This window comes from Orycteropus afer, unplaced genomic scaffold (genome assembly GCF_000298275.1).
Source record: "Orycteropus afer afer isolate SDZICR_OR568_19922 unplaced genomic scaffold, OryAfe1.0 scaffold00247, whole genome shotgun sequence".
NCBI lineage: Eukaryota > Metazoa > Chordata > Mammalia > Tubulidentata > Orycteropodidae > Orycteropus > Orycteropus afer.
The window spans coordinates 2,411,278-2,426,530 of NW_006921834.1; the positions used below are offsets into that span (position 1 = coordinate 2,411,278).

The 15,253-nt window shown below is 48.6% G+C and overlaps 1 protein-coding gene across 1 annotated transcript; it reads right to left on the bottom strand.

Annotated features, from left to right (window-relative positions):
- Nucleotides 1-856: 856 nt before the first annotated feature.
- On the bottom strand, nucleotides 857-2,144 carry HOXC4 (homeobox C4). Its single transcript, XM_007949488.2, has 2 exons — nucleotides 1,706-2,144; nucleotides 857-1,212 (listed from the first exon to the last, which is right to left on the bottom strand). Exons 1-2 carry the CDS (start codon nucleotides 2,142-2,144, stop codon nucleotides 857-859), a joined length of 795 nt encoding a protein of 264 aa, XP_007947679.1.
- Between the last annotated feature and the right edge of the window lie 13,109 nt (nucleotides 2,145-15,253).

Below are 15,253 nucleotides of genomic sequence, written 5' to 3' on the forward strand. Positions count from 1 at the left end.
ACCATCAGACATTGACGTAAAACTAATTCACATCCACTGGTTTATTATTGATCACGGGGCATTTCACATCAACACTAAAATTCTTTATTGCAAGTTTTACAATAATCAAGTAAATTCAGTCCAAAAACACAATAACCACGATGGGGTGGGGGTGGGGAAGAACTCTACCCATAGACTGCCTCTCTGAACTGAAAGTTCATTTTTATTTTCTTTTGGCTCCTCAAACTGAACAGCTCCTGAGAGGCTCTCCAGATGCATTTAGCTTTGTCTGTTGTCTTCCCCCCTCTCCTCCCCCCCCCAACAATGATACAAAAGAACTTCATAGCTTTGTTCTCCTTAAAATGACTTCCCCCTCACTAACCTCCTCTGGTGCATTTTCAATGCAAAAGGCCTAAGGAAAGAGGGGGGAAGGAGGAGGAGGAGGAAGAGAAGAAGGATGAGAATTGGCTTAAAAACCTCTCTCTTTCCTTTTTTCTTTTCCTCATTTCCCCTGAAATTCACCCAAACCAGACCATCGCACCTTGCAATATATAATTTTTGCAGCTTTTTTTTTCCTTAAAAAATAAATAACCCCCCAAAATGGCCTTAAAAAAAAAAAAAAAAAAAAGCCCAGCAGGTACCATGCTAAGACAACATCACATGCTTAAAAGGGTCCTTAACAGTGGAAGGGAAGGAAGGGCAGGGGGCTTGTTCGTTTATCTGTTTTGTCTGTTTGGAATTGACAAGTTACAAGGTGGAAGGGAGGGAGAGAAAAGAACCCAAAAATATATATATATTAAATTCTATAAATAAGAGTCAATTTGTGTGTGAGGGTAGGGTCGGGGCCCAGGGTGGGGGCAGGGGTGTGAGTTATGTTTTATAACCTGGTAATGTCCTCTGCCCGTTGCTGCTCCGGCGGCGTGGCGCTCTGGGAGTGGTCTTCAGAAGTGCCCGAGGTGGCTGCAGAGAGGGTGCTGGGCGCAGCGCCGGCCGGGGGCGCTGACCTGACTTTGGTGTTGGGGAGTCGGTGGTCCTTCTTCCATTTCATGCGACGGTTTTGGAACCAGATTTTGATCTGCCTCTCAGAGAGGCACAGCGAGTGGGCGATCTCGATCCTTCTCCTTCGGGTCAGGTAGCGGTTGTAATGAAACTCTTTCTCTAATTCCAGGACTTGCTGCCGGGTGTAGGCTGTCCTCGAGCGCTTGGGCTCCCCTCCGTTATAATTGGGGTTCACTGGGGATGAGGGGGAGGGGGAAAGCAAATAGTGGGGTTCAGAGGCAGCAGGCTCCCCGCCCCCCACCCTCACCCCATCCTCAGCTCTGTGAAGCAGGAAAAGGGGGTGGTGGAAATAAAGTCATCAAGCTAAATGGGTTATAAAGAAGTTGAAGGAAGCTGGAGACTTTGTAGTGTAATAAGAGGGGAATCCTCATTGTAACGACACTGAATTATTTATGCGCCCTTAGAAAGCGAGCATAGTTTTCACACATACATAACAGATCGTAGCACATGGCTCGGACTGCCCAGAGTAGCTAAGCCATAAAATTTATGGGGGATGTAATTACCCATTCTCGCTCGTAAATCCAGTTCAATTGTGCTAACCCAGAGTCGCTCCTGGAGAGAGAGGGGGAAGGAGAGAAAGGAGGACGGGGGCCGGAGGGGGCCGAGGAGGGTGGGGAGTGCTGGGGACAGGGGAGGGAGGGGGAGAGCAAAAAGCAAAGTTGCCTACCCGTGCTAACGTGGATTTTTTTCATCCATGGGTAGACTATGGGTTGCTTGCTGGCGGCGCTGGAGGGATGGTCGGGGGCTGGCTGGCTGCAGGCTGGCGGGGCTGGGGACGGGGAGGCGGAGGCGCCTGAGAGAGGCGCCGGCTCGCAGAGCGGCTGCGATTTCTCAGGGTGGTGGTGGCCCGCCTGGGCCGGCCCGTGGCCTCGCGAATTGCCCGGCCCCTGGAGACTGGTGCAGCTATACTGGCGCTCAGGGTAGCTAGGGCGCGGAGGCGGTGGTGGGTACAGCTCCTGGTGGTGATGCTGGAATCCCGATTCCCTGGTCCGGCCGTAATATTCCGGACTGTGTTCAGGGATGTAGCTATTTTGCGAATATTCTTCGCATGGAGGAAATTTCGGATCGATGTAGTTAGAGTCCATCAAATACGAGCTCATGATCATTAATTTCTGGAGTGGAAAATAATTTTTCTCGCTTTGTCGTTTTTCTGCTCCATAAAGCCCTCCTACTAGCTAGCGACCCTGTAAAGTTACTTTCACCATGTGACTCCGCCGGCCAATCACACGGAGCAACCCAGTCCCCGGATAAGGAACCGAATCGCTTTATTCAAAATGTATCCAATTTTTTTTTTTTTTTTTTTTTTTTGTGGTGGTGGTGGTATTGGGGAGGTGATGTGGGGTAAGCTGGCAGGGGCTGGGGTGCCCCCAATGCACACCCCGCCAGACTGACAGCCCTCCCCTGAAGAACGGGGTGGGAAGCTCCCAGCTGCCTTCCAAAGCCTGGGCTTTTGGGGGGCTGTCAAGAGGCCGTGATTCAGCCCCCGCTCGTGGTCTCCCTTCCGGCCTCTGGTGGGCCTTGTGGGCCTTGGCTTCTGAGCTTTTCCAAAGGTCTCCCTTCATGGCGATCTTGTCTCTGTGTAGGTCACCCAGCAGCGCCCCTCTTTCGCAGGAAGAGGAAGTTGTATGAGGACTGGAGTGGAGGTTGGATGGGGAGGGGCTCAGGCTGAGCCAAGAAGCTGGAAAGCCTAGGGTGCCCTCCTATCCAAGAATACCATAGTCCAGCCCCCTCCCCCATACACACTCACCCAACCCTCTGGCCTTGGGGCCGGCGAGGCAGGGACCCAGCTGGACCGGACAGGTAGAGGCAGCGGGATGCAAATGATTCTGACGTCATGCCTGGAGGTCTGGGGGTTGAGCCCCCGCTGAAGAGAGACAGGAAGTGGTTGGCAAAAGCAGAGCTCAAAAGCCTTGCTCTCCCCTAGTACCCACTGACCCTCCCTGCCCCAGTCCGACAGCCTAGGATGTCTTCTGCTGCCGGCTTAGGTCTCCATCTCCAGTCCAACCTGGAAGCTTCCTGACAAATACGTCCAAGGCTGGCTCCTAAGGAACTGGGTGAGAGGAGTTCCTGCCAGGAGTCAGTGCCCTTGCGACAGTGCCCAGCCAAGGCCCTGAGAGCTCTTCTTTCACCATCCCTACAGATTGCAGACCTGGCTAGGAAGGAGGCCTGAGTGCACAGAGGCTGTTTCCGGCCAGGAGCTGTATCCATGTAACACGTGTGTTTACATGTAAACATGCATCCCCAAGGGCCAGCTCCAGGCTGCCTTCCAAAAGCTGAGGGGTGAGATCACCAAGCTGAGGAGCAGAACAGGCCTTTTGGGTCTCTAGTTGATTCCTCCCCTCCCCTCTTCCTGCCACACATCCCCAGAAATACTTGATGGGGGGGTGGCAAGACGATGGAGGAGGGTGGGGGGCAAAGGAAGGACTGCTCCCCAAACTCTCTGCCTGGCTAGGGGTGGCCACGTCATGCCACCATTTCCAATTAACTGATCTTCCATAACTCAAAGTTGGGGGGGTTGGAGGGGAGAGCCCAGGGAGGAAGCCGAGTCCCCTTGTTGTACTTGATAACAATTATAGTTTAAAATCATAGCTTGCCGGGGCTCGGCTATATTTTACTTGATAACAATAAAAGTGACACATAAAGTTAACTGTTTATGTTTTATTTATTAGACTAAATCTGCCAGCGGTGGTAGGAGCGCTTGCCTCGTCGCTACAGCTTTTATAGGGCTGTAAAACGTCATAAATCAGTCTCGCGGAATCGCCCGCACTCTTTGTGTCGGCGGCGGCGCAGGACTGGCGGCCGCTGGCTGCCTGCTTCCTCCTTTCCACGAAAAGTCGTAATGTGATTTTTTTCCCTCTGATTTTATTATTATGATCGCCGCCGTGATTAGTCAATCTACCTTTAATTCGCCGCCCTACGCTGCCTCCTCCCAGCCCAGCCTGGTTGACACTTGAATAAGTACCTTTTAAAACGGCATAACTATTTGAGGGTTTAATTAGAACATCTGCAATTAAGGGAATGAGGAGGGGAAAGGGAAAAAATAATAATAATAAAGCCCATGTGGGAGTGAGTGACTGAAGGCGGGAGACTCCCAGCCTTTCTCTGGCCAGCTTTGGGTTGTGGGAAAGGGTACCCACTTCCAAATTAGTGCTTGCCCTGAGGACTGAATGGGAGAAAAGCGGGGCCAAAGGCGATGCCAAAAGGGGCCGATTCTTCACTAGGGCCCCTCGCTGCCTTCCCTCCTCCTAAGATTCAGGCCCCCACCCCCACCGCACGCTCTCCAAGGGGTGCTCAGCTTGGGAGGAACCAGTGCTTGGGGGTCACTGGCTACCCTCTTCCCAAGAGGACAGCGCCCCGCCCCCACTGCCACAGCCTGGGTGAGGGAACTGGCGTTCCCTGGAGCCATCTTTCAGGGGAGACTCCTAAATTTCCCAAGTTGGTTGAGAATCCCTGCCCACTTCCGTCGGGCACCTCTTCGTGGGAAGACCGCTGGGGTTTAGATGGAAGAGGAAATTGAGACTGTGAGTGTGGAGACAGAGGCTATTTGGAGTTGTTGTGTGAGGGTGGTTTTTGTTTGTTTGTTTTTGGTAAATACTGGTGGTGGGTGTGGGTTAATTATAACTTTCTGGAAGAGGGCAAAGAAAAGCCAGTGCTGAATCCTGAATTGAATTGCCTAAATAGTCCGAACATCAGCTCCATGGGGAGGGCCATCCTCCAATAGAGCTCAGGTAAGGTAGAGGGAGGATTGATGAAGGGGGAGAAGCCTTCCTACCCCACCCCCAATCACCCTTCTGGGCCTACACCTGGATGCTGGCTGACCCACCCCATCCCAGCCTGTAATAGTCTCTTCCCCACCTGGACAGGTGAGCTCTTAGCCTGGCTTTTCTCCTCCCAGACCTCACACTCACCTTCTGCCAACCCTGCCCCTGCCTCAATCCTCTTTTCTTCCATCTCCTCACTCTCTTGGGCTTGTTAGGGTGTCTGTCCCAGCTCCCTGCCCTTGTATATCCCCTCACACCTGGTTTCTGAGCTCTTGCAGATGGGTTGAGGGCACAGGAGCAGAAAACCCACTTCCTACCAGTATGTGTGAGCAGACTCAGAGGGACACTCCAATTGACTGTCACGTCTGTCTCTAGTTATTATGGTTAACACAAATATAGATGCATATATGCTATTAATATTTATTAATAATATTAAATGCCTCCTTATACAATCATAAATATGTGGAGTTCGCATTCCAGCATGCGCATCCAGAAAGTGAGATCTGGGATATTACCCCAAATGTGCCCACACTCATCTACATCATTTACAAAAACTCTTTGGGGATTCTTTATAGATTACTAGTCAGGAAGTCGCCTATCACATGGATAAGTAGCAAGCAATACCTCACCCCATACACACATACAAACATTTTCACCTGTATATTTTTATGAATACAGAAATAAAACATTTTCAGGCAGGGCTCCTGCACTTAGCATTAGCTTAACTGGGACAGAGGTTACTAAAGGAACTCTGCTTATGATGAATCCTATCTGGTCCTGTCTTTCGTGCTTCACCCTCTTGCCTCTGCCTTGCCTGCCTGAGGACCTCCACCATCTCGCTCTGCCCCAGTTTTATTTTTATTTTTTCTGACCAGCATCCAAACATTCTCTACACAACACACTCACACACACACACTCACACACTCACTCAATCTCCTTTCTGAATCTCGTTCTGGTTTCTCTTTCGGAAACATGTTTCAGTACAAAGCGCTTTCCTTCTGACACCGCTGAAGAAAAATATGTGTCCATTGTGTGCAAGGCCTTATTGTGCCCGGATTACCATACTGACCGTTGGATAACCCATATTCCTCCCCTCCCCAGTAACAAGCTGCCGGCTGAGAGACTTTAGCAGCTCCACAGATTCTGTGCTGTATTAAACCTCACCTCTCAGACTCCCTGGATTTTCCTAGGGAGAAAAAGAAATGGGAGAACCAATTCAGGATTTGGAGGGCAAAGGGAAGGAAAATGAGAGTCATTCTTTTCTCCATCTCCAAAGTGCAGGTTTTTTTTTTTTTTTTTTGTTGTTGTTAATTGGGTTGTTTTGTTTTTTAGGAATTAAAAATTGCAACATTTCTCTTTCTCCTTCTTCAAAAAAATTTACTTTCAGATGGTATTCAATCAATTAATTTCATTTTTACTTTTTCTTTCTCCCAGCAACTTGAAAATCCCAACCAAAGCAAAGCTAAACCCATTTTTTTTCTTTTGTGTGCATATGTGTGTATGTGTGTTTCTATCCCTTTCTAATGCCAATAGGCAGGGCTTATGTATGCAAAAGAATATGCAAATGCTTAATTGATTTTTTCTTAAATCTCTTGTCAGTAAAAGTAATGAATTGGTCTAAAATGATTTTAATAACCTGGATGTGTCACCAGAAAATACTCAACCTCTTTTTCCTCCTGGAATTGCTTATAGTCTCAAAAAAAAAAAAAAAAAGCAATCATGGAATGTTAATTTGGCCCCCTTTAAAATATTAAAGATTAATTTCTCTTGTTTGTTCGGAGACCATAGGCAAGGTCCTCTCACGGATTTCCCCCGCCTTTCCTTCCTTGGAATTCAATTTTTCTCAAATCTCGTTTAAAGTGGCTTTTTAAAAAGTGGCCACATTTTAATATTGGTTAGACAGAGTGACCTGCATTTCACCTCGGGTGTTTGACTTGTTCCAATAGGTCACTGCCATGGGGTTATTGATGGGGAAACTCCATTGAAATTTGTCTCTTCGCAAATGGCCTTTAGATCTTCCAGCGAGTTCAATAACTAGTTATAATGTGGAAGGGGAAAAATGAAGGCCCTGGGCTAACGAATTTGATGTTTCATTTTTATGCTGGAGAAATTGTTAGTTAGAGGTTGAGTTCCCCACCCCCTTCCTTACTCATCCCAGCCTCTCTGACCCCCTACCCCTACCAAGGTTGTTAGATTATACCCCCTTTAAAACTTGGGCATCCCTTTCTCCCTTTAATGCAAGCTTTACTACTTATTACTAGGAATTTTGTTGTTTAAATTTTTGCCTTGTAGATGCAGGAACTTACATCACTGGAGATTTGCAACTTGAACATCCCTGTTAGAGGAAAAGGGACTTTTAAGGGGGTCTAACTGATTTTGAAAGATCTGGGGGTTAGGCTGACATCACTCCCAAACTTAAGGAGACAAGATGGCAGGAAGCTGGGAACCCTTTTGGGATTTGATGGGGCAGCACCTCAACGTGTCCTAATCTGTTCCCAGCCTCTGAGTTGTCAAGACTCATGGGACCAGGCACCCAGGACCAAGGAAGGCTTAGAGGACAGACTGAGGCTAGAAGGAGAATTATACAGAGCTGGCAAGGGAGTCCTGGGTCCCCTCCAGGGTCAGAGACAGAATTCATAGGGATGTGGTTGGGCGACTGCTTGTCTAATTAGGCTCCTTCGTAAGAAGGGCTCTCTGGGAAAGTGGAATGCTGGAAGAAAGAGCATCTTAGTAAACTGGAGAGAGCAGATGAAATGATGGGGGTAATGGACATTTTGTAAGGTTCTCCTTCTCTTGAAATTCTCAAGGAGTAGGAGAGAAAAGGGAGGGAGATCTTTAACTTATTCTCTCCAACCACAGCCAAGTTGGGGTTGACTTCTCCAGACAAACTGCAGTGAGAAAGGACTGCGCAGAGTACTTCCTGGTCTCTCTTCCTGGTCTCTCTCTGAGCTGACCCAGACACACTCAATTATTACCAGTACTAATCTCACTAATAACAAGAACATCTTCTCCTACAACAGAGCTCCTGTATGCCTTATTTGCTTTTCTTCCAGGTACTGCTCCTTGCCCTCCCCTGCCCAAAGAGGTCCAGTCTGCTCAGCCCCAACTTTAATAATACCCCAAAGCTTTGGCCCATACATCCCAGCCAATGGAAAGGCATGCCTTGAATCCTGGGTTGGAGAAATCAAGACGGAGAGAAATAGTTAAATGTCTGAAATTGGAGTTTCAGTTTCCTCCATCCCCTCAAACCCAGAGGCGGCATCTTGGTGCCACTTGGGCTCTCAGACAAACTTGCCTGGCAAATCCATGGCGCCATTAGGATCTGGGAAGCAATCCTCAATTGAGTGCCACAACCCCATAAAAAGCCGGAAAGCCCGAGAAGTGGCTCTCGGCGTCTTGAGGAACAGGCCTGGGAGAGGGCACACAGCCTGCTCTTCCAGTCAAGTGGGAATCAATAGCGATCTGCTATAAACTTCCCCGCAGCCCCCCGCGCGCTCCTGGCCGCTGCGGGCGAGCCCCATCCACGGGCTGCTCCCTCGCACGCTTGGCCCGCACCTTGGCCACCTGCACAGAAGCCGGGACCCCTGAGTATCCGACCTCGCCCTATCCCCGTCTTAATTACGTGATTGATTTTCGCTTTGGCCAGGTCGGGACGCCTCTACCTCCGACTGTTTAAATCTTTCGGCTCCCTTTTTGTATTTCCGAGTCCTCCTGACTGGCGGTAATTTAGAGGCTGCCCCTCCAGCAGCCAGTGCGCATTGTGCGACTTCCGTCCGGCGTCCCGGGCTGCTGCCTCGCCCTTCACTCCAATGAAATGGTCCTCCCGCGGTATTCTGTGCGGCCAGGTCTGCAACCACTCCAGCACGCGGGGCTAGGATACTGTGGTCCTGCTCATTCGCTTTTCCGAATTAAGTTGTGCTCTCATATTTTCTGATAGAAAAATGTTCGGTGTTTAGGTTATCACTCCATGCCTGGGCTCGGAGCTGGGCCCTCGGCGTGTTTCTGTGTTTGTCTTCCCTGAATGAGGTGTGTGAGAAGGTCTGGATTGAGACCCAAGAAAGCGCGACTCCTGGCTCTAGGCTCGGCGGGAAACTCGAGCTCCTTCCCCCAAAAGACCTGGGCCCCGCGCAGGCGGCTGAGACTTGCCTGGAGAAGCAAATTCGGCCACAACTTTCCCGGCTAAGCGCTAATGGGACCGCGGAGTTAGAGGTCCTGGCCGCAGTCCGCAATCCGCAGTGGGCAGTCGGATCTGATTTTCGCTCCACAGACACAGACTTAGAGATTCCCTCACCCTGACGGCCCCAGCGGGCACAGGGCAGCATCTCCGCGGTCAGCTGCGGGCGCCTACGTCCAGGAAACCGCTGTTTAGCCCCCTTCATCGGAGGGACTGAAGGTGAGGTGAAGGAAGGGAAGGAGGGGAGGAATTTTATTTTATAAGAAAAGTGGTTTGTGGTGGGGAGAGGAAGAGATGAAATAAGGATGCCTTTTCTCCCCCGTAAACTGACCTTTCTCCTCTCCTTTTCTCTCCGGAAGAAACTCTTACTCCTCACCAAGCTCTTGGTTTTCCACTTAATCTCTCCTCTACTTACAACTAATAAACACTCCCCTGCTTATTTTCCTAAGCTCTGTTCGTTCTTTGATCTTTTCCAACAAGGTAGCAATGAGTTCCTATTTGTGGTATTTTAGGATTATATTGTTTTCCTCACAGAGTGGAGGGGCTTGGAGAATGTCTTTCCCACTGGGGAAAAAGTTCAGCAAAACCTGACTTGGTCACAACCTTCTCTCTGTCCCCTGGCACACAACACCCCAACTCCTGTTGTCCGTGCCCCCCCCCAGTTCCCTTCCCCAGGCAGCAATGTTTCTGGGTAAATAAGAGTCCGCCTGCCTGGCTATTAGGATTCTGGAGACGTTGGCATCTGTAGCAATCATTAGTCAAAGCCGTGGAAGCTAAAGGAGCCGAGGAGTTGGACAGAAAAAATCTTGGAAATGATATACAGGAGCCGCTGAGGCATCAATCCAGGCCGATAAGAGTGCGGCTGCCGGGAGTGCGGCGGCCCACTTAATTGGGCCCTGGGCACTACAAGCAATCGGGGCCAGGGCACCTTTGAGTCTTGCAGGGACCCTGGCAGTGTTTGGGTATGCTACAAAAAAAAGGAGATTTCAACATCCTTTTTCCCAAATTTCCAAGGCCCAGGTCGTCAGGGAGAGAGCTACATGCTCCTCCACCCTAGGAGCCAAGGGGAGTTGAGGTACAATATTCTCCCCTTTCTCTTTAGAATAAGTGGCTGGCTTGGAAGGTGCCATAGTTTGGGGAGCCTGTATAGGGACTTCAGATCACAGTGATAGCCTGGAAGGAGGCTGTGGTCCCTAGAGTGGGTGGTCAGAGGGCAGATAACTCGGTTAAAGTACACTCAGAAAGAGCCTGGGAGACAGCGACAGAATCATTTTCTTTAAGAAGCCAAAGGTCCAAAAGATATTTGTTCCCCACCCCCATCTACCTGATAACTTTATAGATCACTGAGGCATAGCTGGAGAGGGAGATAGAGAGATGCAGTCAGTTGAAGTCCTTCTAGAGGAGATCTGTGGCCCCCACACATAGGTATATGAATTTTGAAACCATCTCTAAACATATGTTCAAATATCTAAGTTTGCAGCAAAACTGCGAAGACTATGTTGTTGTTGTTATAAAGATCTCCAAATACGTAGCTTCAATATGTAACTATTTTATGGCCTAGGACCCTTGAATAAATCTAGACAAAATGTTCAAAACAGAGATTGAGCAACACTTGCATAGCCTTTTCCAACAGAGAAAAAAAAAATCTAAATATTCATTTAGATGTTTAGAGAGAAAGCTGTACCAATACATCCCAGCATATACATCCAACCACTATAGAAAGATAAGTAATGTGCACACAGGAATTCTGACAGAGAACTGTTTTGTTCACTGAATCTATAAATCTAAAGATCTATAAATCTGCATTTAAATGTGGAGTAGAAAGGAGTGTAAAACATACATCCTGTTATATAGACATAGAACAATCTATAAATATATTTTCACATATACAGCTCAGAGGAGCGTTCAGTTTCTATAAAGACGTGTATTTTCACGGAGTTTTAGGAATGGGGGTTTTGCAGTGTTCCAGCCCACACTTCTCTGGGAAACTGATGAGAGCAAACAAAAAGGGCCCAGGAACTCATATAATCTCTGGCCCCATTTCCAGCACTTGGGGCATTTCTCTGGAGATGGATGAGCCCTGACGCCTGGGTCCAAAAGTATCCTGGCCTGATGAAGTCCAAACTGAGGCAGAAGTGGAGGGCTCTTCACTTCTTTTTCCTTCTATTCCCCAGCCCAAGGCTCAAGGGAAGGGCCCTTGGGGGCGGGGGTATCTTTAAGAGGAGAAGGCTCCTTAACATTATAATATGGAACCATTTAGGTAAAATATGATTTTGTTTGGAGACAGCTGGGTAGAAAGAGAGCTGTGAGAAGGCTGCAGGCTTTCGGAGACACCCTCTCACCCAGCTTAATTACTTGAAATTCAGGCACAGATCTCAGACAGTTTTCTCCACTCACAGGGCTCAAGATGGGGTTTTCTCTATGCCTCACTCCATCCCCTCTCTCCCATAGCTCCAGTGAACACTCTTACACACCTTAAGTCTCATCTTAGCAAGAAGGGGCTTTGGGCTGGAGAAAGGGTCACTGGGAGATAGCTGCCTTGGAAAAGAGGAGAGCCCCAGAAGTGAAGGCTCTACTGCCAGGGTGAGGAGCTCAGTCAGCCTTCCTTGTTAGTTTTAAGCACAGAAGGGGTTGGGAGACCAGCATCTGCGCAGGCAAAAGGAAATAGATGGCTGTGTGACATTTTTATCTGGGACCTTGGAGGGGAAAAATCATCAAGTGGCCCTTTTTTTTTTTTTAAATACCAGGAAGGGGCTAGAAGGAATGAGGGCAAGAGTGCGACCCTAATTTGCCATAGAATGCCTCAGCTCTTTCCAGTCAGCAAATGTAGACCTTTAGACCAAAGGCTTTCCGATATTGGAGGTGGAGGATGTTGGGGCTCTGGACTCCTTTTTTATTTTTCTCATTTGCTTTACAGGGGAAGAGAGGCAAGGAGGGGCCCCAGGTGGGCTCCGGGAAATGCGATCCAATCTAGCTGGCCGGCTTGGGGGAGAGTGATTTACAAAGCAAAACCTTAGATGCTACTTCCTGAGAAGTCACCAGATCAAAACAGCCTCCTCTCTGCGTTTATGACCCCGTCTCTACTCTCGACAGGAAAAGTACCCTCAATAAAACCTCAGCCCACGCCCCCATCTTACACAGGGGGAAGGGGACACACAATCTAAAATGAGGGCTTGACCCTTACTCCTGCATTCACACACATACACGCACGCACACCCCCACACACATATGCGCACACACATACACATGCAAGCACGTGCGTGGGCTCGTGCACATGCTGTTTTCCAACCAGAAACTTGACTTTTTAAAGAAGTACTTACTTGATAACATTTTTCTCCACTGTCTGTCCAAAGAAGCAGCCCTGAGGGGTTTGGAGTTTGAGCTCAGAACACCCAGCAAAGGAGGATTCAATCAGATAAGGGTCTGGCCTCATCATCTCCAAATTGTCCTCCCACAACCCAATCTGGGCCAACAAGACATTAAATGTCACTGAGATCTGGGTAGCCACAATCCGTGGGGGCCACTCATGGTTTACGTTTCCCAGGGAAGCAGAAGGAGGAAACATAACAGTTACCCAGGGCTGGAGGGGTAGGGAACAGGTAGAGAAGACAAATGGTCTCCAAGCTGGGCTGAAGGAACAGGAATGGAAGGGGAAATGTGGGAAGCTGGTACAGCAGATGCTTTGAGGCTAATGTACTGTGTACTCGAGTTCTGATCTCTTTCATACCATACTCAGGCACATACATATAGTTCTGCATATACACGTATGTATGTCTGGGAGCTAGGGGTTTCTAGAATGAGTCAGAACCCAGCCTTCCCCACCTCTCTGAGACCTGTGACACTTGCAGCACTGAAGGGACCCCAGGTTACTGTACCCACACATTGTCCTGTGTGGGGCTGCAGATCATGGTAGAACTTTCTCTGAACATGTGTCCAGGTGGTGGGGAAGTAGCTTTTTCCCTGCCCAGAACCTGCTATTGTAGCTAAGGCCTGGTTATCAAAAGACTGGACAAGGTCCTGGATAACCTAGGCCAACTTTCCCAAGTCTCAGATTTCATCTCCTCTGCTTCCCCTCCCACCATTGTTAGGCTTGTTAGCCTCTTGGGCATCCCTGTTCCTTTATTTACCCCTCAGAGAGCTCCCTTTTTGCCCCTCAGAGAGCCGTGAGGATGGGAGTGAGAGATGTATCCCAGAGTAAGGCTCAAGGATAAAAGATCTCTATCCTCCCAGCTTCCATAGCCCAGACTTTGCCTGGTGACTACTTGGGCTCCTGGGATCTCGTCAGAGAAGCCAAGGGAGATATTATCAGAACAGACAGCACCATTCCTGGTTACATGGTCCTAATAAAATAGGGGAAGGGTGGGGAAGAATTTGACTTTCCTTAACCTACCAGCATCCCAGTTTCCTCCTTAAATTGAAATCCCTAATCTAAAAAGCCTTAGCTTGGGATCCTGAATCCAGATTGTCTATCTTTTCCACCTCAAAGGGCTCCAGGGGTATCAGTGTCACTGAGGAAGAGGCTCAGAGAACACAGAATCAAAGCCCAGAATGCCAATATTTCAGCATTCCTCCTCTCAAAAAGTCAGAGCCCAAAGCAGTTACATGCAGATAGGAAGAGTTCAAGAGAGCAAGAAAACCTACTTGGATATTACGATGGGTTTAATAAAATCCCAGGGCTTATATCAACAGAGCCAACCTCCTGTCTCTTTCTTCACTCTTCATGGGACCTGATGACCCCATGAAAAGAAGACCACACTGGAGGTGAGGGTTGGTCTCAGACCACACCATCCATCAGGGAAAAAAACAAAGTATGTGTGTGCTTTAAGTCTAATTCATAAAGAGGCAAAATAGAGCAGTGTGGTTGAAGGTGGCTTCCAAAGTGAGGGCTCATTGGTTTGAGAAAAGCTGCCCTCCTTGCTTCTCACGCTAATCCTTCCCACCTGGCCTGCAGCATCCCAAGAGGAGCCCCACTCAGAAGATAAATAAGTGGGGTGGGGAAGCTGACCAGCCCAGCTTAGACTGAGCAGTCCCTTCCACCCATACACCTCTGTGCCACCAGAGAAGGTCTTTGAGATCTGGCTGGTACAGTCTACCAGAGCTCCCATTCCTCAGTCATCTCACAAAGGAAGAGGAGAAGGGAACTCAACTAGAAAATCGACCCCAGAACAAAGATCTGGAGACTGGGTGGTGAGAGGAATAAATACCTGGATATGCACCCATTGGTAGGTTGGTTTAGGGCCCAGCGTAGGTGTTTCAGAAACACAGCCATTTCTGCCACACATGCATACTCTCTGTGCCATCAGCTGTTCTCACAGAAATAGGTTCTCACCCATTGCTCCTTCTAACTTGACCCACACAAACACCAATGCCTGTGTCCTTTGATAGCTATTGGCCAGGATATAGGATCATCATTTAGTCTTTTATCATTATCATCAACTTATTAAACAGATTCATCAACTGTTTAATGGGAGGGTGGGGGTCATGATTCTCTGTGCTCATTCCTTTTCCCAGAACTCTTCTTTCAACTGACTGAAAGTTATCCAACAAATCAGAGGTACAAAGCACAACTTTTGCAAAGTCTCCGCACTTTTACTTCCTTTCTCAACCATGCCTGAGATAGTTTTGATAAAGGTTTGTGGAGAATCTCCAGAAAAGATAAAACAAAAGAGGTTTCTTCTAATTGCCCTACCTGCCCCCAAGAGGCCCAGACAAGAATTGAAAACTTGTAAAAGGTAAGTGGATAGGGAGTAACCATAGTCAGAATTTAAATTCAGGGCTGGAGTTCATACCCAGATTTGAGTCACAGAGAACTGGATAGGATCACATGGGTGAACATGAGAATAATCTAGAAAACACCCACCCACAAGTTCAGATTCTTCTACAATTGAGATTCACATAAAGATACAACTTTGTCAGAACCGGGGGACACATGCCAAGGAGGGAAAAGGACTCCCCCAGGGTATTCTCAGCATCATTGCCTCCCTTCCCCGTCTTCAATAGTGAGCTTGACGGTGGTGGGGAGAGAGGGCGGGAAAGAGGGAGAGGGGTGGAAAGGGAGAGCGAGAAAGAGACCCAAGTACTTTTTTTGCTGATTGGTTGATGGGGGCCATGTGACCCTGCTTAGCGCATGCCTGATTGGTTGCTTGACCTCTTCTCGGGTTAAAGAACTAGGAACAAAATTAAACGCTTTCCGGGTTGGCTGGGGCACCTTGGCACCTGGTTGACAGCCCATCCCAGCCCCCTTCCAAAGAGAACTCAAAATCAAATGCGGGGCAGGGTG

Coding starts and splice junctions, on each gene's coding strand:
- HOXC4 (XM_007949488.2), bottom strand. CDS start 2,144: ATGATCATGAGCTCGTATTTGATGGACTCTAACTACATCGATCCGAAA. Junction 1,213..1,705: donor AAAAATCCACGTTAGCACGG/GTAGGCAACTTT, acceptor CCTCATCCCCAG/TGAACCCCAATTATAACGGA.